This window comes from Mixophyes fleayi, chromosome 2, assembly GCF_038048845.1.
Source record: "Mixophyes fleayi isolate aMixFle1 chromosome 2, aMixFle1.hap1, whole genome shotgun sequence".
Taxonomy (NCBI): Eukaryota; Metazoa; Chordata; class Amphibia; order Anura; family Limnodynastidae; genus Mixophyes; species Mixophyes fleayi.
Genome location: NC_134403.1, coordinates 363,327,779 through 363,354,833, shown reverse-complemented (window position 1 = coordinate 363,354,833; position 27,055 = coordinate 363,327,779). Strand labels below are relative to the sequence as shown.

The window sequence follows — 27,055 nt, the reverse complement described above, 5'->3', positions numbered from 1 at the left end:
TGGCCGCCTGCCATTTGGGCTAGAGTCCACCCACTATACTGCCTGCACTTTAAAATGGCTGCTTTACATCATGAACTGGTGACGACAGTCTGCACACACTCCATGCAAAAAGACTTGTCATCTTGTGCGTTGCCTACACAACGTGGAGGCGACCATTTTGTGCTGTGAAGCAATGTGCGCGAGAACATGACCTGTGCCTACAAAATGGCTTCCTCCACCACTGTGTAGGTGATGGAACACCTAAAGAAAGGTTTGTGTAAAGCGGAGACAGAAACGCTGCTTTATAACAAATCATTACATCCGTATATTTTTTAGTTTTTTTGATTTATTTTTTTTAATTGTGAATACACTTTTTGTAGGACGGCCTGCTGCATTTGTAATATACCTGAGTGAAGCGTGAGTGAACTGTTGAGTGGAGTGGGTAATATATGCTCAGAAAAGCGGGTATCGACTTCTGGAAACGAAACACTGATTAACCCCCATTGGTTGCCACCCGCTCTGTGGTTTTTTTTTTGAGAAAATTGAATTCGGTGGACCTCTGTAGTAGACCGAGGGGTTAAACTATCCTGCTGTATAAATTTATTGCTGAGGTAGTGTTAATAGCCATATTAAATGATTAATTATGCAAATGATGTACTTTATAAAATACTATTTAATGCCGTATAAATATAATATAGGAATATTCTGTTCTTTTGTGTTTGTTTTTTTTTAAGTTAACACTTGAACAGCTGGTGAAAGGAATACTTTTTTTTTGTGTGTAACAGAAATTTATAACTTTAAAATTCAATCCAAAATGATTAAAATGAGAAAATTGTACATGTTCTGTATTAAAAAGCTTCAACTTTTTACCGTTACATGACCGATGATAAACTAATCTCTCTCTTGTCCTTGTTCTTGTGTAATCTCACATAGCATGGTTAGCAATCTGTTCTGTGATTTATTTTTATTTTTATTTTTTTTAATAGGCGTTTTGCCAGTGACTAAAAGTACCATTTGAAATACACCTGAGGTCTGTTCACTGTGGAGGCAGCCATTTTCATGAAAATGCAGTACATGAATTCACTAGTAGTGATTTAATGGGCTGAATATTGGTTCAAAATGGCTGCTTCTCCTGTGGTCAACACTCTGTAATTGGTAAAGGTGTTTTTGTGTTCCAAAACGTGGACATTTCTGGTGTTACCCATTATAAGGTCCAAATATAGTTTAGCACATGCAAAGAGAAGCCCTTTTATTGTTCCAAAAAATTAAATAAAATCCTATTTATCGGTGCGGGGGCCTTCTCCTGTGTTGTTTAATTTTGTGTCAATGAATGTAAAACCTTCATTTGCTTCTCTTTGCATAGGCTTACCACACACAAGAAGTTTTTTTTTGTTTTACTTAATGAAACTGAGCTTTAAGTTTCATTTAGCCAGATGGAAGAGATAACACACATCTCCTCAGAAGTCTCTCTATAAAACAGGTTTCAGAAGACCATATTCCACACCGTGCTACCAGAGTTGACTTAGCTGACAGGAAATTAAGTGGCGACCTAACGTCGGCCATTTAAAGTTGATTGGGATATAATTGGTTGCTGTTGTGGTATTTTGCTGCGTTTCATTGGCAGTCAATTAATGAAAATTATTATATTCTAAATTTAAGATTCATTATGTTGTCTAAGATTAATCTAAAATGCTTAATATTTCAAACACATTATTTTCCTGAGTACAGATTACTGGTAACAATATAAACCAGTATTTTAGTATCGGCAGCAGCAAATTGTGTGCCGACTTAATGATGTTTACTTTAGAAAAGAGGAGTCTAATACCCCATTCATACTGCACCAAAATCCCAGGTGTTTCCTGGGTCGAGCTGAAACGACCCGGGTCTTGGTGCAGTATGAATAGTCCAACCACAAAATCCCGGGTCTAAAATCCCGGGACTTAGACCCGGGATTTTGCGAGGGGTAATTCCCGTGTTGGACCCCGCTCGCCTGCAGTATGAATGGTGCAACCCGTGTAATTCCCGGGTCTCGCCATTCATACTGTAAAAAAAAAAAAATTGTGAAGTAAAAAAAAGATTTTAATTAATAAAAAATACATAACAAATGTTTACTTAACTTATTTTCAGCCAGCGGTGTCTCTGGTGCGTTGCCGGCTGTCAGGGGGACCTCTGGGTACTAAAATGACGTCATTTTCTAGTCCATTAGAAATGACGTCATTTTAGTACCCAGAGGTCCCCCTGACAGCCGGCAACGCACCGGAGACACCGCTGGCTGAAAATAAGTTAAGTAAACATTTGTTATGTATTTTTTTTAATTAAAATCTTTTTTAACACTTTTTTTTTTCTAAAACCCGGGTCGGGCAGATGCAGTATGAACCCGCCCGACCCGGGAATCTTGTTATCTATACTACCCGGGATATTGCCGGGGCGGCAGTATGAAAGTGGTATTAGAGGAGATATGATTACTATGAACAAATACATGCTGGTTTCTCTACAGAGGGACTTGAATAAACTGGAGCATTGGGCGGCCAAATGGAATATGAGGTTTAACATAGATAAATGTAAGGTTATGCATTTAGGGATCAAAAACAAGAACGCAATCTATATATTAAATGGAATTAATTTAGGAGATACTATAATGGAAAAGGATTTGGGAGTGCTCGTAGATAGTAGACTTAGCAATAGTGCTCAATGTCAAGCAGCAGCTGCAAGGGCCAATAAAGTATTGGCATGCATAAAAAGGGGCATAGATGCAAGGGAAGACAGTGTAATTTTGCCACTGTATAAATGGTTGGTAAGATCTCATCTTGAATATGCAGTACAGTTCTGGGCACCACTCTATAAAAAAGATAATTTGGAACTTGGAAGGGTTCAGAGAAGGGTGACAAAATTGATAAAGGGTATGGAGTCATTAAGTTATGAGGAAAGGTTAGCCAGTTTAGGCATGTTTACTTTTAGAAAAGAGGCGTCTAAGGGGAGATATGATTACTATGTACAAATACATTAAGGGTCAATACAGAGAACTTTCGTGGGAACTTTTTACCCCAAGGACTACACAGGACACGCGGTCACCACCAAAGGCTAGAACAGAGGAAATGTCACAACCAGCAAAGGAAGGGGTTCTTTACAGTAAGGGCAGTCAAGATATGGAATTCATTGCCAGGGAAGGTTGTGATGGCAGATACAATAGATATGTTTAAGAAAGGATTAGACAAATTTTTAGCGGAAAAGTGTATCCAGGGATACGACCGTTAATTAATATGAAGGGTAGTAGTGGATATAGGGTAAACATAGGGCTACAATATTGGGTCTGGGAGGATTTTCACAATTGAAACTGGCGGTTGCTTAATCTGGATCAATTTCAAATATAAATACAGGATCGCAGGAGATCCAAAATAGGTTGAACTTGATGGACTGGTGTCTTTTTTCAACCTCATCAACTATGTTACTAAGTATGTTACTATGTTAATCTAAAGTTCCTCAGTGATGTCACCGGCTCCTAGTGATTTGATTGGCTGCATTCTCTGAACATTTGTTGCATTCATAAATCTGTGTGTGGAGATGGCCGCCCTTCAGTGTGTATTCTCGCTAAGCTTCTATATTGGACATAGGCTCTCTGGGTCTGATGCAGAGTGAGTTCTACGCCAGTTAACATAACGTAACTTGTATGAAAAAGCAGTGAGCGTGCCTAGAAAAGTGAGCGCAAGCATAGGCACCCATGCCGGTTTGCTTGATTCTGCCACTTGCGCCTGGCTAGGGGCGGAGACATTGTAACATAGACCGAGTACAGCGTGTGCACACAATTGTGAACATATGCAGACCGGGACAAAGACTCCTATGCACCTGCACATAAGCACACATCTTAGCATAGTATCGGTTTTGCATTTGGTCACAATTGCAGTTTTTGTAATTAATGAAATTGCGCCAGCGATTTGGGGAGCAATTGCAGCCAACTCAGTATTCATTCCTTTATTTTCAGAGTGGAGTTAATCTATTTCCTTTAATAATGGGACAGTACATACTTATCAGGAGCTGTGTTATTTTAGTAGTTTATTGATCTCTTCTCACACTGACCTCAATGGAAGTGCAGTACCTCTTATGACCACTTGGTGATGCTAAGCACTTACGTTCAAACCATATATATCTTTTTACAGTGTAGTTTATAGACTATGGTAAGGCAGAATTCATATACAGGATATAGTACTTGTGTGCTAAATACAGTCATGGCCAAAAGTTTTGAGAATGATTCAAGTATCTGTTTTCACAAACTGCTGCTTCAGTGTTATTAGACCTTTTTGTCAGATGTTGCTATGGTATACTGAAGTAAAATGACAAGCATTTCATAAGTGTCAAAGGCTTTTATTGACAATTACATTAAGTTTATGCAGAGAGTCAACATTTGCAGTGTTGACCCTTCTGTTTGAAGACCTCTGCAATTCGCCCTGGCATGCTGTCAATCAGCTTCTGGGCCTCATACTGACTGATGGCCGCCCATTCTTGCCTAATCAATGCTTGGTGTTTGTCAGAATTTGTGGATTTTTGTTTGTCCACCTGCCTGTTGAGGATTGACCACAAGTTCTCAATGGGATTAAGGTCTGGGGAGTTTCCTGGCCATGGACCCAAAATTTTGATGTTTTGATCCCCGAGCCACTTGGTTATCGCTTTTGCCTAATGTCAAGGTGCTCCATCATGCTGGAAAAGACATTGTTCGTCACCAAACTGTTCTTGGATGGTCGGGAGAAGTTGCTCTTGGGGGATGTTATGGCACCATTCTTTATTCATGGCTGTGTTCTTAGGCAAAATTGTGAGTGAGCCCACTCCCTTGACTGAGAAGTAACCCCACACATGAATGATCTCAGGATGCTCTACTGTTGGCATGATACAGGACTGATGGTAGCGCTCACCTTTCCTTCTCCGGACAAGCGTTTTTCCAGATGCCCCAAACAATCTGAAAGGGGATTCATCAGAGAAAATGACTTTACCTCAGTCCTCAGCAGTCCAATCCCTGCAACTTTTGCAGAATATCATACCTGATATTTTTCCTGGCGAGAAATGGCTTCTTTGCTGGCCTTCTTGACACCAGACCATCCTCCAAAAGTCTTCACCTCACTGTACGTGCAGATGCACTCACACCTGCCTGCTGCCATTCCTGAGCAAGCTCTGCACTGCTGGTGCCCCGGTCCCACATCTGAATCAACGTTAGGAGACGGACCTGGCGCTTGCTGGACAATCTTGGGCGTCCAGAAGCCTTCTTCACAACTCTTGAACCGCTCTCCTTGAAATTCTTGATGATCTGATAAATGGTTGATTTAGGTGCAATCTTACTAGCTGCAATATCCTTGCCTGTGAAACCCTTTTTGTGAAAAGCAATGATGACTGCAGGTGTTTCCTTGCAGGCATCCATGGTTAACAGAGGAAGAACAATTATTTCAAGCACCACCCTGCTTTTAAAGCTTCTAGTCTGTAATTCTAACTCACTCAGCATGGCAGAGTGATCTCCAGCCTTGTCCTCATCATCACTCTCGCCTGTGTTAACGAGAGAATCACTGACCTGATGTTAGCTGGTCCTTTTGTGGCAGGGATGAAATGCAGTGGAAATGTTGTTTTTGGGATAAAGTTCATTGTCATGGCAAAAGGGACGTTGAAATTAATTGCAATGAAGAGTGCTCAGATGAGTGACATTCCCTGCAGACTTTGTGAAAAATAATATTTGTGTTATTCTCAAAACTTTTGGCCATGACTGTATATCTATGGTATACATATAGCAAGAAATGTGATGTAGCTTTTGAAAAATAGGGTAGAATTTGCACACTCTGCTACACCTTTCAGTTTAGGAACCTCCTTACCAAAATCGTACACTTGCCCCAGGGGCTATACAAGCTAATGGGAGATACTCCTCTACACATGCTGCATTACCCGGTAAAAATGACGGCCTCAATTATGTCACTAAATCCTAGCGAGGTGCATTTTCAGGGTGACTGTCTCCATTGGCACATTGTTATTACAATTTGTAGCTAACTTCACCAAATATGTAACACTTATGGATCTACATCACAGGAAAACGTGCATCAGATCTACACCTGTATTTCTTACGTCCATGGTGAAGATTTTGAAAACTGGAAAAAGTACAGTGAGAGGAATCCAACTTTCGCAATTTGTAAGGTCCTAGGTAATTTTTTCTGTGTCAATTTGTATTCTTTAATGCAAACATTTGCATATTTCTGAAATTCATCAAATATATAATGTGTATCACAGCGGAATACCCAAACGACAGTTAATTTGCAGTGGTTGTCTATGCAGAGTATGTATCTGTAATAATAGTTGTTTTTTTTCTTTACTTTGCTGAAAGTATGGTTGTGAGATCTATTATCCACAATGTTTGGGACTTAATGTTTTCCGAACTTTTTTTCCATAATGTGCAGCTCCTTACCTAAAATATAAATTACATTAAACCATTACATTTCTAGTTACTATCCCTGGTGTTACCCTGTGCTCCTCAGACTAATACATACTTACCTACTTTCTGTATTCTGATTCTGGGAAATGGGCGTGACTGGAGGGCGGGAGGGGGCAGGGCAAGACAAATCGCGTCATTTTAGCCCCGTCCCCCGCGACGAAAATTACGTTTTGTCACGGGGGGCTGGGCCAAAATGCCGCGATTCTGGCTGAATCGTGTCATTTAGCGGTGGCTGCAGCGGGATGCGGGAGATTTGCCAGCTGTCCCGGGAGATTGACCCGAATTTCGGGAGTCTCCCAGACATTCCGGGAGAGTTGGCAAGTATGGACTAATACCGACCAGCATGCTGTGATATTACAATATGTGTCATCCAAAAATGGCCACAAAGTCTGATTGTAATACAGTGGTAATTGGGCATGCGAAAATGATCACAGATGACCAGTGTCTGCCTGTGTGTGGACTAATCTAGTGACCACACTTGCAGGCCCCAGTAGAAGACCCCTGATAGACCCGCTGTGTGTAGGCTGTAAGCACACCTGTGCTGTAACTAGAGTTAGACTGCCACCCCCTGTTTAAATGTCCTGGCGCTTTGTCTTTTAGCCAGTTACAACACTGGATGCTGTTATGTTCTTTTTCAGCTGGTGTGTAGGTTCACATATGGCTATAATTGTTTGTGCAGATACAGTGTATGTATAGTAACCACTATGCAATGCTGGCCATTTAGACTAGTGTGAACTGTTTAGTTATGTGGAGTTTACTGATCTGTATTGCATTGAATGAACTCTGCACACAAGGCGATTCAATTCAGCACGTGCTCCCGCTGCGCCTATTTCCAAGTATTAAGGTACCTAAAACATTGCTGATTTATTTATTTTTTTAATCCCTTTTCTCTCTCGAGTTTCATCACACGAGAATCTGACGGACTTCACCTGGAACTGATTTTCCCCCTAAGACTTTTCATTGCTAAATGTACTCTTCTGGTCAATTGAATTGGTCGCGTTGACCAATGTGCTTTCTATATGCTTATTTAAAAGTGTTTGGATGTTGTTGTGTAGCAAATCTACAACGTATTCATAGCTGGTTGAGATTGTTGATGCAATAAAATATATTATCTGACAGAGTGGCCAGGTAGAAGTATAATATATATATATATATATATATATATATATATATATATATATATATATATATATATATATATATAAAATCTCAAACACAACTTGTTCACGCTACAGAACTTAAACCTGTCATATTTCTGCACAGTTGAATGCACAATTATTATTTATTAACTAAACAAAAAATAAAAAAAAACACTGAATGGGGCTTGTGCAAATGTTTGGTCACCCTGTTGGTCAGTACTTAGTAACAGCTCATTTTTCAGAACTCGCCGCATCTGAACATTTCTTGCACCCAGCTAAGAATTGTTCAGGTCTTGTAGTGTCCTAAATGTAATTTTTTTTGCTTCATCAGTCCCCACCGCATTATTGCACATATTGTAGACTTCGACTTTTTTTTTTTTTTATAAGGTCTTAGCAAATGCTTAGTTCTAACAAATCTTTCTTGCAGGTTATTTTTGTGCAAGCAACAACATACTGTGTATCTCAACTCCGATATTGGCTAAAACTTTCTGCAGGTCCTTGATGGTGATATGCGGGTCCTGCTTTGCATATCTGTCCAGTTTACAATTCGTTTTATCAGATTTATTTTCCAGACTATGGGGTATATTTACTAAACTGTGGGTTTGGAAAAGTGGAGGTGTTGCCTATAGCAACCAATCAGATTCTAGTTATCATTTTGTAGAATGTGCTATATAAATAACTAGAATCTGATTGGATGCTATAAGCAACAACTCCACTTTTTCAAACCCGCAGTTTAGTAAATAGACCCCTATGACTTGAGTTCCTCTTAACACTTATTGGTGTTTCTGTGAGTGGAAATTCCAAACTGAAAATGTTTGCATCTTTTTTTTTTTTTTTCTTTCCTGCATAGAGGAGCCTAAATTGAGACCAAGTCCAATATCCTGAGAGGTTACAAGGGTCAAAGTATTTATTCAAAGCTGGAATTGTCTGCTGCTGGCTTTATTTAAACCTAGTGAGTATATTTTAAGGCCTTTAAAAAAAAAAAAGTTAATGAACCTTCTGGAGGGGTGCCCAAACTTTTCCACGTGACACTTTTATTTTATTTTTTTGAGGTTTTTTTTTAACTTTTTTTTTTTTTTTTCCAATCTTGTAAAATGTGCAAATAAATAGTGACTTTGTATTAAAATGTGGACAAATATGTTTGTGCCCTGCAGGGAGCCTTAACTTCATTTTATTTAGAGACTCTGAGAGACTGCAGCAATTATTTGCTATTTTCACTTTCATGGTTTTTGAACCTTCTGCATAACGGGTGTCCTAATGATCAATCCGTCGCCTATACATCCACCAGTCCACACTCCATGCATTTACAATGTATGTAACTGGTATACTGCATCACAACAATGTCACATGTACTGTAAATCTCTATTCTATGGCATATGTTCATTCTTTCAGTGAGAAACCTAATGACACGTTATATGCAATATTATATTGATTTATTTTTTTCGAACTTATCTTTCTTTCAAAAAAATTCAGTTAAAACAATTAGTCTACGGTGAGGCAGGGAAACTGTGGTTCAGCTGCTGTGACCATGCTCAAAGAGGATGCTGGGACTTGTAGTTCCACTGCAGATGGAGAGCCTCATGTTCCATACTTTTGCTTTGCATCCATCCCAAAATTTACATTCCCTTGTTGTTGGTGTTTTGTTTATTATTATTATTATTATTATTATTGTAAATTGACACATTCACCAATACTTTACACTTGAAGCATAGTTTTATATTCTTTCTTTTTGAACTGACCATAAAATATAAGGACTGTAAAAGCATCAAATAACTTATTGATGTTAGGAAGACTTGACATTTGTATCGTGCTTTAGAAATCAAATGTATTTCCTTTTGTTTTCAATGAACAAATGACTTTAATAAAACTTAATAAAAGTTTTATGAACTTGTTCTGGTCTCTACTTTCTTAGTCATGCTCAATATGTATGGATGTAAAATAACTGCTGGAGATTTTAACAAATGTGCCCTTTAGTTATAGCAACATTATAGTGGTGTCTTTAAAACAAATAACAGGAACTATTCCTAGGTCTGGGAATGACATTGTTGAAAGGATATGGATATCAAATCCAAGCAAAAAATGTTATTTGATGACTTGGCCACCAGGGGCAGTGTTACATTGTAGTTCAGCGGTTCCCAAAGTGTGCGCCGAGGCTCCCAAAGGTGCCACCGCCAGGGAGAAAAAAACCCCCAAAACGTACCAATCCGGCGGCGCCCAGTACAGCCGCCACTAGGTTACAAAACGCACAAATCCAGCCAGATGGGTCCAAAGCTTGTAACCTAATGATGCACAAACTCCTAGGAGGACTTCAGCCGGACGAGCACACAGTCCCTGATTGTCTTCCACAGGATTCGGTGACGGCTCTCTCCCTCATCTCTCAGGACCAGTTGTTGTAAACAAAAAGAAAACAGAGTTGATTAAACTGGAAGAATGAGAAGTCAAGGGTGGGAGCAACATCCTCGATTGCAGCAATGTAGTATGGATAGCATTCTTAGCAGTGGGTGGGGAATAGCATTAGGGAACCAATAGGAATGAATATGGTCACAGCAAGCACTGTTTTGTCTGGCGCCTCCGGACATTAATGAGGACACCCACTTTAAAGTTGCGAGTGAAGTGTACACCACCACCATTGTGGGTGGTCCTTGTGTGAAGCTGGGGGAAGGGAGGTGGGATCTCCAGGGCTGCGGTGCAGGAGGCCGCCACCCAGTGATTATGGTTGGATCTTTTTCTGCATGGTTTAGGCATTTTTAAGGAACACCTCTATCTAAAGGGAAGATTCAATTGCTGGCGATGTGGTGTGCGGACTGAGCATAGTGCCAGTCGTTACAGTATGAATCTCCGCTCATTTTCTGCCCACCTCCATCAGGTGCAAGAAAAGTGAGCGGAGATTCCTGCCGTAGCATTGGTGCAGTGTGTCTCCATCATGGACGGTCCGGAGACACCTTGTGCCGAATTGAATCTCCCCCTGACAAAACCCTAAAGCAGGTGATATCGTAGATATCTTCTGCATTAGGCTAAGTTCCACATAAAGCCGCAGTCCCCATAATTTTCAATGGAGACTACGGTCTGGTCCAATTTAACAAGCTCCAGCTTTTGGGAGCCCGACCCCAATGGTGTTAGTCATTCTGCCCTAATGGGAGAGCATTGCAGAATGGGCATCTTTGGGTGTGCTGACCCAGCATGGTTTTTTAATAAATGGCCACAAAATACCATCCCTTATCATTGCGATAAGGGATGATATTAAACAGGGGGCATACACGGTGGGTAAGTGGTTAGCACTTCTGCCTTACAGCACTGGGGTCATGAGTTCAATTCCCGACCATGGCCTTATCTGTGAAGAGTTTGTATGTTCTCCCCGTGTTTGCGTGGGTTTCCTCCGGGTGCTCCAGTTTGCTCCCACAATCCAAAAACATACTGGTAGGTTAATTGGCTGCTATCAAAATTGACCCTAGTCTCTGTCTGTCTGTCTGTCTGTCTGTGTGTGTCTGTCTGTCTGTCTGTTAGGGAATTTAGACTGTAAGCTCCAATGGGGCAGGGACTGATGTGAGTGAATTCTCTGTACAGCGCTACGGAATTGGTGGCGCTATATAAATAAATGGTGATGATGATGATATGCGGCCATTTAGAAATAGGCTGTTAGTAGAATACGTTAACCAAAGTAGTTTAAAGGAGTTACCCAGCTACCTCTAGTAAATGTAGCAGGTTTTGCAGTAGAAATTTGAAAGGAGATGAACGTGGCGATTGGTTGATGATAGTTACAGCACCATCCCATTACCAGCTTTCGACACCGGAGACATCTCGCCCATAGATGGAGCTTTCTGCAGTATATTTGGATATAACTAAGCAGATTCTTTAGTTAACTTTTTAGAAACCCATTGGCCTTATTTTTTACCTCAAGCCATGTCCTGGAGCACGGAATAAATGGAGGTCCTTAATTTCCATACCTGTTTGCATGTATCTAGGGTGGTCTACAAAACCATTGCTCAGAAGTGTTTGAGGTTTTTCTGTTTTTAGAATTCTATTAAACTGAACAGAGGGGCATTATAGGATCTTATTAGAACTCATACAAGTGCTTCAGATGTGCTGAAAGAAACATACTTGCCGAATTGAGGCAGGAGTTCACATAAATGAATATACAGCACCTTGAGTTGAGCAGGCCTTATAGAGACAGATATGGATCCACAGGTGCACTTTTTAAGGTATTAAAACAAACGTAAACAAGGATTGCAGACATCATGCCTGATATGTAGCAAGTGTTGCAGCAAACAGTACAGTTTATTTATTAATTCTAGTCAGTAACTGGAGATGTAGGACAAACTTATGAGGGAAAAATGTCAGTGTTTAATGAGAGCAACTTCTCGATAATTCTCTTAGTTAGTAAAGTTCAAAAAACAGTAGAATTTACCCTATTCAAAAAATACAAAAATATAGTTACTGGTTTAGGGCCACTGTGGGCAGTGCTACGTGCAAATAGAAAATACAGTCTTTTAGTTTTCTCATTCTTGAACATTAACCCTGTTGACAATTTTATAATACTCTATATAATACTCCAAATCATTATAATCATTGCTCGAATCTGCTCATGTCATGTTTCGTTCGGCACTTCTATTCTTGCTGCCATTGGTCGAATTAGCAGCTTTTTGACTTCATGACTGATATAATATTGAGATGACTAAACAGTCATCTGAAGAGCCCTTGGTGAAGTCTTACATGGTCCAATGAACCCTATAAACTGGAGAATCTCATCGCTTACTCATTAATGCAGAACCAATGAGAGTGAACGGGCCAGATGCAATCAAATATACCACAGAGCTCTCGCTGGCAGTATTGAGAGAATTTGGATTGGGATAGCCACTGGTGCTATTGAACTGCAATTATTTTTAACTATAATTTTATACCTTTATTTTCCTGAATGCTGTATAAAACAAATTAATAAGATTTAGGGGCCTATTTAACATGATTCGCAATTTTGCCCTGTTAAATATCAACTGTCATCGTAGTGCTGACAGATGACTTAACAGAGCAATTTACTATTAAAGTTGTCGGGACAGTTCATCCGATAAGAGATTGACCCAGAGATAACTCTGTTCTATTGAAAACTCCTGGTTCTGACCCAGAGTCTTTACTGAGCTTGAGCAAATTCCAATAAGCTTAGCTTGTCAGAGCTTGATAAATTTGCCCGGACCGTAGTCCCCGTTGACAATTACAGGGACTGCAGTATTGTGCTGCATTTTGCCTAATGCAGGAGACATCTCTCATATTTCTTGTGTAAGGCTTTAGTTAAATTGTTGATAATCTTAAACATGTCTAAACCATGCAGAAAAAGCCATTTCCGTATGGTGTGAGGCCTGATACATAGCCCCAAAGAGATAAAACTCTCTGCGCACAATGTATGGTGTGAGGCCTGATACATAGCCCCAAAGAGATAAAACTCTCTGCGCATAATGTATGGTGTGAGGCCTGATACATAGCCCCAAAGAGATAAAACTCTCTGTGCACAATGTATGGTGTGAGGCCTGATACATAGCCCCAAAGAGATACAACTCTCTGCCCACAATGTATGGTGTGAGGCCTGATACATAGCCCCAAAGAGATACAACTCTCTGCGCACAATGTATGGTGTGAGGCCTGATACATAGCCCCAAAGAGATAAAACTCTCTGCGCACAATGTATGGTGTGAGGCCTGATACATAGCCCCAAAGAGATACAACTCTCTGCGCACAATGTATGGTGTGAGGCCTGATACATAGCCCCAAAGAGATACAACTCTCTGCACACAATGTATGGTGTGAGGCCTGATACATAGCCCCAAAGAGATAAAACTCTCTGCGCACAATGTATGGTGTGAGGCCTGATACATAGCCCCAAAGAGATAAAACTCTCTGCGCACAATGTATGGTGTGAGGCCTGATACATAGCCCCAAAGAGATACAACTCTCTGCGCACAATGTATGGTGTGAGGCCTGATACATAGCCCCAAAGAGATACAACTCTCTGCGCACAATGTATGGTGTGAGGCCTGATACATAGCCCCAAAGAGATACAACTCTCTGCGCACAATGTATGGTGTGAGGCCTGATACATAGCCCCAAAGAGATACAACTCTCTGCGCACAATGTATGGTGTGAGGGATGATACATAGCCCCAAAGAGATACAACTCTCTGCGCACAATGTATGGTGTGAGGCCTGATACATAGCCCCAAAGAGATACAACTCTCTGCGCACAATGTATGGTGTGAGGCCTGATACATAGCCCCAAAGAGATACAACTCTCTGCGCACAATGTATGGTGTGAGGCCTGATACATAGCCCCAAAGAGATACAACTCTCTGCGCACAATGTATGGTGTGAGGCCTGATACATAGCCCCAAAGAGATAAAACTCTCTGCGCACAATGTATGGTGTGAGGCCTGATACATAGCCCCAAAGAGATACAACTCTCTGCGCACAATGTATGGTGTGAGGCCTGATACATAGCCCCAAAGAGATACAACTCTCTGCGCACAATGTATGGTGTGAGGCCTGATACATAGCCCCAAAGAGATAAAACTCTCTGCGCACAATGTATGGTGTGAGGCCTGATACATAGCCCCAAAGAGATACAACTCTCTGCGCACAATGTATGGTGTGAGGCCTGATACATAGCCCCAAAGAGATACAACTCTCTGCGCACAATGTATGGTGTGAGGCCTGATACATAGCCCCAAAGAGATACAACTCTCTGCGCACAATGTATGGTGCACATTGGGCAACCACATTAGTGTTGGGGGGTATATTATTTATTGTGGGAATTTATTCACAATTGAAATAATAATAATAATCATACCATTGTGATGAAGGTATTTGGGTCTGCAAGGGGAAAGTGTCACATTACCATAAAGTGAATTTAGTAGAAATAAACCATTGGTGGCGTTCAGATTATAACAACATGAAGCAGTCAGTGACCATACACAAGAGAACATCTCATTATCTCACATTATAGTGTATTATAGGATCCCTATGTCACATTATAGTGTATTATAGGATCCCTATGTCACATTATAGTGTATTATAGGATCCCTATGTCACATTATAGTGTATTATAGGATCACTATGTCACATTATAGTGTATTATAGGATCACTATGTCACATTATAGTGTATTATAGGATCCCTATATCACATTATAGTGTATTATAGGGAGGTCACAGATCCCTATGTCACATTATAGTGTATTATAGGATCCCTATGTCACATTATAGTGTATTATAGGGAGGTTACAGATCACTATGTCACATTATAGTGTATTATAGGGAGGTCACAGATCACTATGTCACATTATAGTGTATTATAGGATCCCTATGTCACATTATAGTGTATTATAGGATCCCTATGTCACATTATAGTGTATTATAGGATCCCTATGTCACATTATAGTGTATTATAGGATCCCTATGTCACATTATAGTGTATTATAGGGAGGTCACAGATCACTATGTCACATTATAATGTATTATAGGATCCCTATGTCACATTATAGTGTATTATAGGGAGGTTACAGATCACTATGTCACATTATAGTGTATTATAGGGAGGTTACAGATCACTATGTCACATTATAGTGTATTATAGGATCCCTATGTCACATTATAGTGTATTATAGGGAGGTTACAGATCACTATGTCACATTATAGTGTATTATAGGATCCCTATGTCACATTATAGTGTATTATAGGATCCCTATGTCACATTATAGTGTATTATAGGATGGCCACAGATCACTATGTCACATTATATTGTACTTTGGCTAGTCACAGATCCCTGGCCAGCTGAGCAGGACATACAATAATGATAATGATAATGATATAATGATAATGATAATGATAATGATAATTAAAGCTCTCCCTAGCTTCAGGTGCTCTGAGGCTACATAAACTACATTTCCCGGCAGGCCTTGCGTGCGCTGAGCGCCGCTTCCGGTCCTGCGTGATTTCCGGAGCGGATCGGAACCCGGAGTCCGGATTCGGTTCCCCGCGGGTCTCCCCCCCGCAGTAGGTACCGGGCGGGCTGGAGGGAGGAGAGAGCGGGCGGCCCGGCTGGGTGTAGCGGGCTGTGGGCCGGGGACAGGCGGCTGAGGGCTGGCCGGGGTCCGGCTCCCCCCGCTCCAGCTGCCAGGCCGATTGTTCTTTGTTGCAGCCGGGGGCGGCCTCCCCTCAGCTCGGGGATCGCAGTTAAAACCCGGCTGTGCCTGCCGATCCCGGAGCCGCGTCCCCGGCCAGTCACCAGCGTGTGGCCCCCGGGGATGGGCCCCTGCATGCATGTCCTATGTGTGTCATACATGTACTGACCCCCATAGCACATGTGTGTGTCTGCCATGTGTCATTACTGTGGGGAATAACATTAAATACAGACATATGTATGTATGATGGCATTAAAGACCATGTAAGTGTGTATGCACATATGATTAATGAGGGCATAGCATTGAAAACGTGTGTGTGTGTAATATGTGTATATATATATATAATATATATATATATATATATATATATATATATATGTGTGTGTGTGTGTATATATATATATATATATATATATATATATATATATATATATATATATATTTATATTATATATATTTTAGTGGCCACCTACTACACACTTAATAAGGTATAGGAAAATACAGCAGAAAGAGCAGCTTCATGCTTCAATTCTTTGCTTTCCAGCAAATAAGATATTTTTTTCTTAATTGGATCCTACCTAACCGACCTATTTTAGAATAAATTTAACCTATTTCAACAGGTTAATATGGAAGTAAATGTAAAAGACGTTAGGTGACTGTGCATGTTCTAAAATAATGATAATTAGTTGGGAGTTATTTGGATGATACCAGATAGATAGGGTTGGTGTAATACTTCATATGTCATGCACACATGTAGCCTGCACATGTTATGTCCATGTGTTTTACATGCAGGGTCCTGTCATTGGATGAACTGAGATTGTGTTTGCAGGGATTTGGGGTTTAGAAATCCATATTATAAATGTGGATCTTAAAGTAATAAATGATTGTAACAGTATGGGTGACTTATTTATATTATTGTGGTGCTCTTGCAGTTTCTGGTGGTAGAATGATGTATGAATCATACGTCTACATAGTCATAGCGTCATTGTAGTGTCTGATGTGCGTGTTTGTCCTCCCACACTTGGGTCCTGTGTAAAGTATACATGTCTGATGCATAAGTGGACTGACTTAATACATGTCCCATTCTCATGTAAATCTACCACAATGGCTGCAATTCAGTCATAAATCTAGGCTTGTATGGTAAACATACAGTATCTGTCTAATTGTGCCAGTTATTAGCGGGCTAGATCCATACCCGTTGTTACATCTCTATCCCTGTGACATGAAGCTGATACATGTATTTTACACTGCTGAACGCACTATTGATTACAGTAGATCAGGCTGGATCAGGCTGGTTGACCATCATCCTCTGGTAGTCTATGGTTCCTCCATCACCCACTGGTTCCAGAGCAATGCTGGTGATTTAATTGCATTATTTGGAGCGCTGGTTTAAAAATATGAGAAGTTCCGACCTTGTGTAATGTTTCTCTGTTGTAATTCTGTGTAATAATAAGATTTTCACTGTAACCAGCCAATCGTTGCTCATCATCCTGCACTGCTCCAGATGCATCTATTGCAAACGTCTTCTAAGTAGCATTCCCCTCAAATGTCTGTTCCCACTTCATCCTAAGTGAGAAGACTCCTGTTCCTCTCCTGCCACTCTGCTTTGCAAAACCCTCCACGGCCTCCTACAAATCCCTCAACAACACCACCACTTCCTGCATCTCAACCCTCATCTCCAAATAGACGCTCTGTCGCCCACTCTGACCTGCCTCTGACCACCCTAATTCAGCTGTTACTCTGCATTCCAATGCTGTACCCCCGTCACCCAGCCCTGGGCATCACCGTCCTGCTTTACAAATAATAATAATAATATTGCTTCAGTCTCCAAACGTTGTCCTCAGTTACCAAAGTATCCCCCTATATGTACAGGGGGAAAAAAAAATTGTGCTTTGAAAAGTAAATTAATACCTATTATGATTAGTGGTGCATTTCAACACATTCTGTGCCAATGAATGGGCTACACTACCCTCTTGTTAATGGCTAGTGGCATGTCACTCGCAGCAGAGTCCTAGTGATATGTATGAAAATACATAATAATTGGGGTAGGTTTAATAAATAATTATTTGGCTTTCTGGTGTTTACATTCGAAGGGTGTGCCCTGATTTTGGGGATCTGATATGGAAATGAGCAGTTTAGTTCTGCCCAAGGGTTATGGTATAATAAAAGTGCACAACTGACAATTTGACAACATATAATATATACTTTGAAGGAATGTCTGCATTGTGTCAGATGGTTCATGTGAAACCTATTTGGCCCATAGCACCAATTCTTCCTTCCTCTGTATGGAGAAAACAGCTTCTGTGGTCTGGATTTGGATTGAATGAAAAATGTGTTTTTATTAGAAATGTTTCTGCCTCTAATTACCCAAATCCAGGCAATCTTTGTAGCTGCAAATTCACATTACTATTCTGCGTTCTGTGTAAATGGTCTTGTATTGTATCTTCCACACAAAGCTGGCAATCTCTGCTTACGTCTCTTTATTTCTGTTTTCTTGCTTTATCCTGCTTTATGCCCGTACTAATCAGGCAATGTTCATACTTGTCATTGTAGCACATTTGCAGCCTGTGAGTGCGCGTGTTCACTTAACGTGTGGACTGTATGTCCCAGGTATCATTGATCTGTGGCAATAAGATCGTTCCAATGTAAATTGTGAAGTTAACGGCAACAAAAATGCTGCGTGATCTGTTTTCTGAATTAAAACGTGTAGTCTTGTGAGAATGAACCACCCGCTACAGCAGGGACACTGGTTTGTGTGGTATCCAATTCAATGTCCTCCTTGCAATGTGGGTGTGGTTTTGGTGGACCTGGGTGTGGTTTGTGCAGAAAGTAGGAGGGGCTTATTTAGTCCTAATTTTCTTTTTGAAAAAGTTTGTCGGTATGTATAAGTTAAAATGTACCAGTCACTGATAATTGAAAACTAAGCCTATTAATTCACTAGAACCAGTACCTCATAAACGCGGATCTGGCCTCGTGAATATTAGCCCGTAACTCAGTGATGTCACTCTGGTTCCCAGCGAGTTGACAAGCTGTATACTGTTTCTTGCTACAAAATCATCAACATCATCATCATCAACATATATTTATATAGCTCCAGCAAATTCTGTAGCGCTTTAAAATTGGCAGCAAACATTAATAAAACAATACTGGGTAATACATACATATCTATAGGACAATGGGAGTGTGAAACACAAGGGCACGTGCTACATCATATTGCACAATGGACCAGCTAGGATGCAAAGGTAAAAGTATTGAGTGGGCTGTGTGATCAATCACACAGCAGTGTTGGCCAGAGAGTTGTTGTCTTGTGTTAGCTGTATAGAGGGTGGTAATAGGGTAACCTAGGGAGATTAAGAGTGTGGTTGAGGAATTTTATAAGCTTGCCTGAAGAGCTGTTTTTTTTTATATTGGATTATGTTGGATTCGTTGAAATACAGGCAACCAATGTAGAGACTGACAGAGTGGCTCAGCAGAGGAAGAACGTTTAGTAAGGAAAATCAATCTAGGCGCTGCGTGCATAATAGATTGTAGGGGTTCAAGTCTGACTTTGGGAAGACCAGTAAGGAGGGAATTGCAATAGTAGATGCAGGAGATGATGAGTGCATGAATTAAGGTTTTTGTGGTGTCTTGTGTCAGATATGTACTTATTCTGGAAATGTTCTTTAGATGTATGTAACATGCCTTAGATATAGAGTCGATGTGGGGAATAAATGATAGTTGTGAGTCAAGGATTACACCTAGGCAGCGAGCTTGCGGGGTGGGATTTATGTTATCAACAGAAATAGAAATATCAGGCAGGAAGCTTCTGTTTTTGGGTGGGAATATTATTAATTCAGTTTTTGAAAGATTGAGTTTGAGTTGGCGAGAAGTCTTCCAAGATGGATTAGTTCATTTAAAACCTCACCCCGGAAACGCCAGAAAATCATGGCATTTCATAGCAGGGGTGGGGCTTAATGAAGCAAAATTGCGTCATTAAGCTCCACCTCAATCACAGTCTGGGATGATGCCTACTATTCTGGCAGTCCGGAATGCCAGATGTAATGGTAGCATACAGTACTAAACTAGCCGTGTTTCCCAATACGGTCACCACTCATTGAGTGTCTCTTGCTAACATTGCTCAACGGCGCAAATCTGAACTAAAATATCCTTTAGGACTCATTCACACAAGGTGATTGTGATCCGGTTGTGTGTGCTAGTTAACAGCCTTACATTAAAGTACATTTGTTGTTAACAGAGCTCGCTCACACCTATGGATCGAAGTGCAGAACAGCTGCAGCGTGTCTAAAAATAAATGTTGCAGTGTCCGCCTGTTAATATGCGTTTCTCCATTCCTACAATAAAATGGATTCCTACTCCAAAAGCCGCTGTGTTTCCTTACACATATGTTTGGTGAAGCATTGGGATGAACGAGCCCTAATTGTACATTTTACACTGCTTTCATGAGGCGCCCTTGTGAAAAACGAGTCCAAGCTTTTATTTTGAGTTGATGGATCTGTAGATTAGGGCAATATGATGATGATGATTTATTAATATTGCATCATTTTGGTCTCTACTGGGAACAGAACATCTACTTGAGTTTTTCATGCTAAATTATATTTTTGCATAACGTCCCACCGTAAGACCATAAATTGCCTTTTCCAAGCTGACTGAGGTATTTAGGAATGAGGATGTCGGGATGCTGACTTTTTATTTATTATATTGTTTAACAATATTACCTTTTATATATGTATTCTCAAATATATTGTTTTTATTTCATTCTAGGTGTGCACAATGACTCAAGAAGGAATGGATGAGTCTGTATTTATATGTAAGTTTAATAAGTAAATGTCGCTATTTTACTTCTGCCTGACCTGAATTATTAAAGGTGTACTTGTAAAGTCACAGTGCACGAGATGGCAAACCCCATTAGCACTTCATGTTGTGTCATAAGAATGTTATGACTTCCACAGTCAACTTTTACAAATGTTCTATATTCTTAAAAGGGGTTCTTGGGTAAATCCCATCATCATCGTCACCATTTATTTTATATAGCACCACCAATTCCGCAGCGCTGACACACACGCACACACACGCACACACGTTTTTGGAGTGTGGGAGGAAACCGGAGGAAGCTTTCACAAACTATATACACAGTCTGGCGGTCTCCAGATTTAATTTTTGTAGAACTTGTGCAGCAGGGCGCATTCAAACAACTAGGGACGTGGGGGGAGGAGAAAGTATCACCTAATCGGCTATCTGGTTATGAGTTGTCTTGCCTCTTTACGTCTCGAGTCTTCTAGGCTCTGTATACAATCAGAACAAACAGTGATCATATTTTGATTAGAATACCAACATATTAAATTTGGATACAAAATTGTTATTTTTTTTTTTAAAAAAAAAATGCGAGTTGAAATGGTAACTCTATTTATCCCCTTACTTTGAGAATATGTTTTCATATGAACCCAGATTAATTTTGCTGCAAGTCCCCTTAATAATGATTGCTTATAATAAACTTGTATTAATGGGCAATGTTAGGAACTCAAACTCTGCTTCTGTGTTGCTTGATAATTGTACCATAGTGGCCTTGTCCTTAGCTACGTGTTTGCTTGATTTGTATTGACTTTAACTCCACTCCACTTCTGCCAGCACCGACCTTGGTTTGTTCCTGATTCCTTCCACTGTGGCATTTGGAGGTAAATGTATCAAGCTGAGAGTTTTCTGGCTAGTTTGAAAAGTGGAGATGTTGCTTATAGCAACCAATCAGATTCTAGCTATCATTTTGTAGAATGTACTAAATAAATGATAGCTAGAATCTGTTTTTCAAACCCGCCGGAAAACTCTCAGCTTGATACATTTACCCCTTGGAGTCTTTCTCTGATACCAGATCAGTGGCAGAATAATTGGGGCTCAACCTTTTGAGTCCATGTGAGCAGATTCTGCTTGGACCCAACAATTAATGACTTTGACTCAAAACCTGCAGCCTCGGATCCAGGTTATACACGTTCTCCAAAATCGGGTCCAGGATCCTACTGGCCGGTCCACAACTATACAGGTCAAATCAATGTTTTACAATGTTTTAAAGTTCTGTAAAACTTATTCTACTTGGGTTTCCCTGCACCAGTGGTGGTAGATATAATCTAAGGACATCTGAGAGATAGGCTCTGTATGTATTGGCACTATGTAAGTAATTGTCCTAAGAGGACAACATTTATAGAAAATGACAGAAGAATACACACTTTCAGGGATCTGTATATCGATGTAATTAATTCTCACAACATCCTCTCTCTACATCTCAAGAAGATAATAAACTGGCCATTATTCCTTTCCATCTGTTGCTGCCAGTAATATTTAAGGACCACAGCAATAATAATTAGTATTTCTAGTGCTGGAGACAATTTTATGAACATTAATTTTGCCAGAGACAACCACATCCTAGCCTGGTACAAACCATCGCCTATGATGATGGATACCGTGGATGATTAATCTCTGAACTTGTTACCCATGAGTCGGAACCACTGGTGTTTTCAGTTGAGCTCAGTCACTGTAAAACCATCTTTTTTCATCCAAAATCTTCCCCAAAGTTTCCAGATATTCTTGGATTTTCTTGGCTTCATTCCTTCATTGATTGAAGTACAAGGGTTTTGACCTTTTCTTTTGAATATTGCCACCATAACCATTGTAAGACATTCCCTTGATGCTCTTGTAGGTTTAAAGGGTTTTATATTTGCGGAAATTGATAAACTGCCTTCTTGGGCTCATGAATTTTGAGGTGCAAGCTATTGGAAGAATGCTGATCTACTGTCTACGCTTGAATCTAATGTGTGTCCCATTCAACTTCTGTCAGGAGCTGCTATATCGTTTTGTCATATTCATTCTCTCTCTGGACTGGAGTTAATTTCTCGAGGAGTACTTGAAGGCGTTTATTCCACCTTCAACCATTCTGGCTGGAGCAGCCTTATTTTTTTGTGGAGAAAAAAGACTGGACATTATATCCCTGGATTAACTGCTGAAAATGTAAAACTGACAAAAACAATATCCTCTCCCGCTGATCCTTCAGTTATTGCAAAGATCTTTACAAAAAGGTTTTATTATGGGGTCCTATAACTTCATGTATTTTTCCATCAGGAGTTCAGTGGACGACTGTGCCCATAACAGGTCTGGAAAGCAGCCTGGTGATGCCTCTTGGCCTCTGTAATACCCCTTCCTCGTTTCATCATTTTATTAACCATGTCCTTTGGAATTTTTGGGTCCAGTTTGTGGTGACCTACCTTGATCGCAATCCTGATGTTCTTGAACATTGTCAGAAAATATACATTTCTTGGGTATATAATGCCTCCCACATGTCTAACCATCCTAGAAAATTGAGAAAGAAACCCTTATATTTGTAGGGTCCCAAAGCTCTACAGAATTTTTCTTTTCAAGTGTCCCTAGAATTAATGCCTCTATCGCCCCCGCTCAGTCAGAAAGATGTTTAAATGGTCTGAAAGCTGCAATTTTGCACCTGAAAACTGTCTCTACCTTGGCTCCAATTGTCATCCATCCTAATCAAGGATTGCTATTTGTTGTGGATGCATTTGAATCTGCTAAAGGGTGATTTCCTTATTTCCCATGTCCCTTAAACAATGATACATCCTTGTGCCTACTATTCCTGCCTGATGTCATTGGAAAGAAAATGACATACGAAACAGAATTATTGGCTGTAAAATTTGCCATCTCTAAATGAAGGTATCATATCGAAGGAGCTCATCGTCCAGTAAGGCTGGGTACACACTACAGAAATTTTCTCCCAATGTGTTATCTAGTACGAGTCTACCAACGACTGATAATAATAATAAAAAAAAGTCCCGATCAGCATGCATATGCTTGTGTACACACTATACACGTTTTACAAGATTTACCTTCAGATCTTTGCTCTTCATCTGTCGTAACCATCGGCTGAAAAGATGGTGACTCTGTAAACTCTATGGAGCTCCTGATCGTGAGTGCCTACACTGCAGAATTGGAACGACTTCTTTCCATTGCTGAACGAGATTTTCAGTTCCGTTTGAAAATCTCGATCTACGATTTCATGTGCTTTGGAACTATAATTGTTCGTCGTTCCAGAGTACACACTACTGTGATATCATCTGAATGGCCCAATGATCGGCTGAAAACACAGTAATGTGTACCTGGCCCAACAGTTCTAACAGATCATGGAAACTTGGAGTTCACCAGATCAGCCAGGAGATTGGCAGCTAGACATGGAAGGTGGACTATTCCTTATTGCATATCAGCTACGGTCCTGATGCCCTCTTGAAGATATTTGTAAACTCTTCTCCAGACACTGATTCCTCCAGAAAACAACTTTTTAGGAAATTCATAAAAAAAAAAAAACCCCCAAAAAACCAGCACCTAACCTTAAATTACTGGACCTATGAACATTGACTTTTCATTTGATCTTTTTTGAATCTGTGAGTGGTAATTCGCTTGGTTCATGAATCTGAACATGCCTCTGTAATATCTAGAAGGGACTTCTGTCTTCCTTTCGGTGGACTAAATTCTACCCAGATGTCCTCAACTATGTGATTAGGGGGATTCAATTGGCCCCGTTGCTGTCAAAAGTAACGTCTGTGCACTATTACCGATATTACGTTAATAGTGCCCATAAATACCATAAATACCGTTAGTATGGTAATTTCAATGCTGACTTTTTGCTCAGCGAGCTGCGAGCAGAAATCTGTGCTACAATTATTAATATTATTACCCCTCCCCTTAGATTGTACGCTCCTCTGAGCAGGGCCATCTCTCCTCCTGTTTCCACCACTTCTAACTCTGCTCTCCAGCTACTTAGCCCTCCTCCTCGAGGGTCCTCCACCCCACGTCCACTCTCGCTCCCTCCTCCCCCCTGGGGGTCTCCCTGTCTTCCGCGCCCTCCTTCTTGGGCCCCGTCGTTTGCGGATCCTCCCTCCCCCTTCCCCGCCCTCTCTAGCTGTGCATTGAGCGTACTGAGTTGCTGTGTTTACTGTACTGTGCTGTCTCCATTTGTATTGTGATTTTGTTTGTCTCTGTACGGCGCTGCGGACGCCTTGTGGCGCCTTATAAATAAATATTAATAATAATAATAATAATAATAATTACCGTATTAACGGTAATAGACTTAGCATGGTGTTGTGTTAGGGGGGAATTGAATTCCCCCCATTGTGCGCCTCAGATGGGTCTGCATCATCTACCGCTTATAGATTCACAACCTTGTGGGTCCATCGCCATGGATTTCATTGTTAAACTGCCAAATTCCAGAAGAAAAAGGAAAATATGGTTTCTGGTTGTTTTTTTTTTTTCTCCTTATATTCATCTTCAGCCTTTAATCTAACAGGCAAATTAATCACCAGCCAAACTTTGAAACAATATCTCCAGTGCTTTATTGCTTATCTACAGGATGACTATATGGACCTCGTATCTACAGATTGCTTATAATAATGCTCAACATGGTTCCACTCCACAAATTATGGATATCATTCCTGGTTTTCCCATTACCACTACTATTCCAGCTGTCACAAACTTAGAGCCTTACAAAAAAATCAATATCTACTTCATACGTTACTCCAAGAAGCTCAGATAGAACTCTGCCAGACACAGCAGAGCTGTGATCACCATGTAGGGGGTAAGGTTTGACTGTCTACAGTGAACATGAAATTAAAGCTCCCTCTTCCTAATCGGGTCAGAGGTTTATTGGGCCCTTCTTGAGATCTCAATGCAAATAAAACCCAGTGATTTATTTTATTTTGTTTTTATTATGTTTTTGTTGCTCTATTGATAACCTTCTGAGAGAATCCATTTCCTGGGCCCTCAAATCCTGCACCTGAACCAGTAAGTTACAGTATTTGGTACAATTTGGTGGGTTACAGTCCAAAGCAGAGGTCTTGGGAGCCTTAAAAAAATGCCCATGCTTCAAGATTGGTTCATTTATTCCATTAACCTTATCTCTGGCTGGTGAAAGCCGTTACCATGACAACGGAATGCTTGTTGTTAGACTCTTTATAAAACCAGCTGGAAACTTGTCATCTAAAGGACGTCCTTTGAGAAATAGAAGCTGAACCTGGGTTCTGTGTTACTGGCCCATTGCCTCGGATTATGTCTGTTTGATTACCTATCTGATGACTTTGACTTGGTTATTTACACTCCACTTCTTCCTGTACTGATTTTAACTATTCCTATTTCTTTCAACACAGGCAGCTGGACTTGTTGCAGAGTAAACCTGTGTGTAAAAATTTATTTCTTTATTCGCCATTTAGATAACTCATTTTGGAAAAGTGTAATAATGAGACTAGTGGTTAAGTGATCTGTGCCCACCACTTCTGCTAAGTCCCCCTCCCCAAACTTCCACTGATCATTCTTGGGGGTCATCTGTTAGATAATTTACATTTACACAACCTGGTACCAAATGCACATTATACCCAAGACCGCCCATTCAACTTTAAGGGTGAGCCGTCAGCTTCTTCCCTTTGAGGCATCTCCTCTTGCAATTTACAAATCTCGACCTACGAGAAGTCTGGCAATAATTTGAAAAGCAACGATAAATATACGTCGGTCACAATTATGTCCGTAATGTTATAAATGCATTTTAATCTCACAGAAGTTTCTCTTGTCTATATAATTCTATCAATGTTATGTTCTGTTGCATTTAGTAATAATAGTAATAGTAATAATTTGTGTTTGTTTTGCAGGGTGTGAGGACTGCGCTCAGTATCATGATTCGGAATGTCCTGAACTGGGTCCCGTGGTGACTGTTCAGGACTCCTTTGTGCTGAGCAGAGCCAGGTGAGTGTGGAAGGGGGGGTGAGATATCACGGGTGAGGCTAATAACGTACCGCTGTGCCTTTTAAGGGCCCCCTCGGCATAGTTGCATATTGATTACTTAGATTATGGGTCTGTTAATGGAAGAGGATCATTTACCGTATTAGCACTGTAACACAGAGGTGAAAGCTGAACCAATATGTTAAGAATGCAGTCTGTCCTTTCACCTCAATGAGGCACTTTGCTTGCCTCCCCCAAAATTTCTGCCTCCGCTGTATGTAGATAGTTGTTTTGGCGATTGCAGATGTGTTTATTTTGTTTAGGATATCATAGGAAATATATGTATAATATAGAATTTTTGGGGATACTTGTTTTTTTTTATTGTTCCCCCTTGTCTCTCATCTTAGTCTGTAGTTTGAGAGCTCGAGTCCTTACTACCCTACAGTCTGTATTACACTGCTTTTTTTTACAATGCATTTGGGGAGTCCATCTTCCTGACTAGGAGATGGGGAAATGCTGCATTTATTTAGTGATCTAGTCAAATGATGGAATCTGGGCAATTTGGCCGT

The 27,055-nt window shown here is 40.4% G+C and overlaps 1 protein-coding gene across 4 annotated transcripts in view; it reads left to right on the top strand.

The window, feature by feature from the left end:
• Window positions 1-15,538: 15,538 nt before the first annotated feature.
• Window positions 15,539-27,055, top strand: part of PRDM15 (PR/SET domain 15) — a 36,403-nt gene continuing 24,886 nt past the window's right edge. For 3 of the 4 annotated variants that reach the window (XM_075197285.1, XM_075197286.1, XM_075197284.1), the window contains exons 1-3: window positions 15,979-15,997; window positions 20,496-20,541; window positions 26,417-26,510. In XM_075197285.1, the coding sequence (XP_075053386.1) occupies window positions 20,505-20,541; window positions 26,417-26,510 (131 nt within the window). In that variant the 5' untranslated portion in view covers window positions 15,979-15,997; window positions 20,496-20,504. Of the gene's footprint in view, window positions 15,607-15,978; window positions 15,998-20,495; window positions 20,542-26,416; window positions 26,511-27,055 lie in introns of those variants that run through there. The other variant, XM_075197287.1, reaches the window with a different exon arrangement.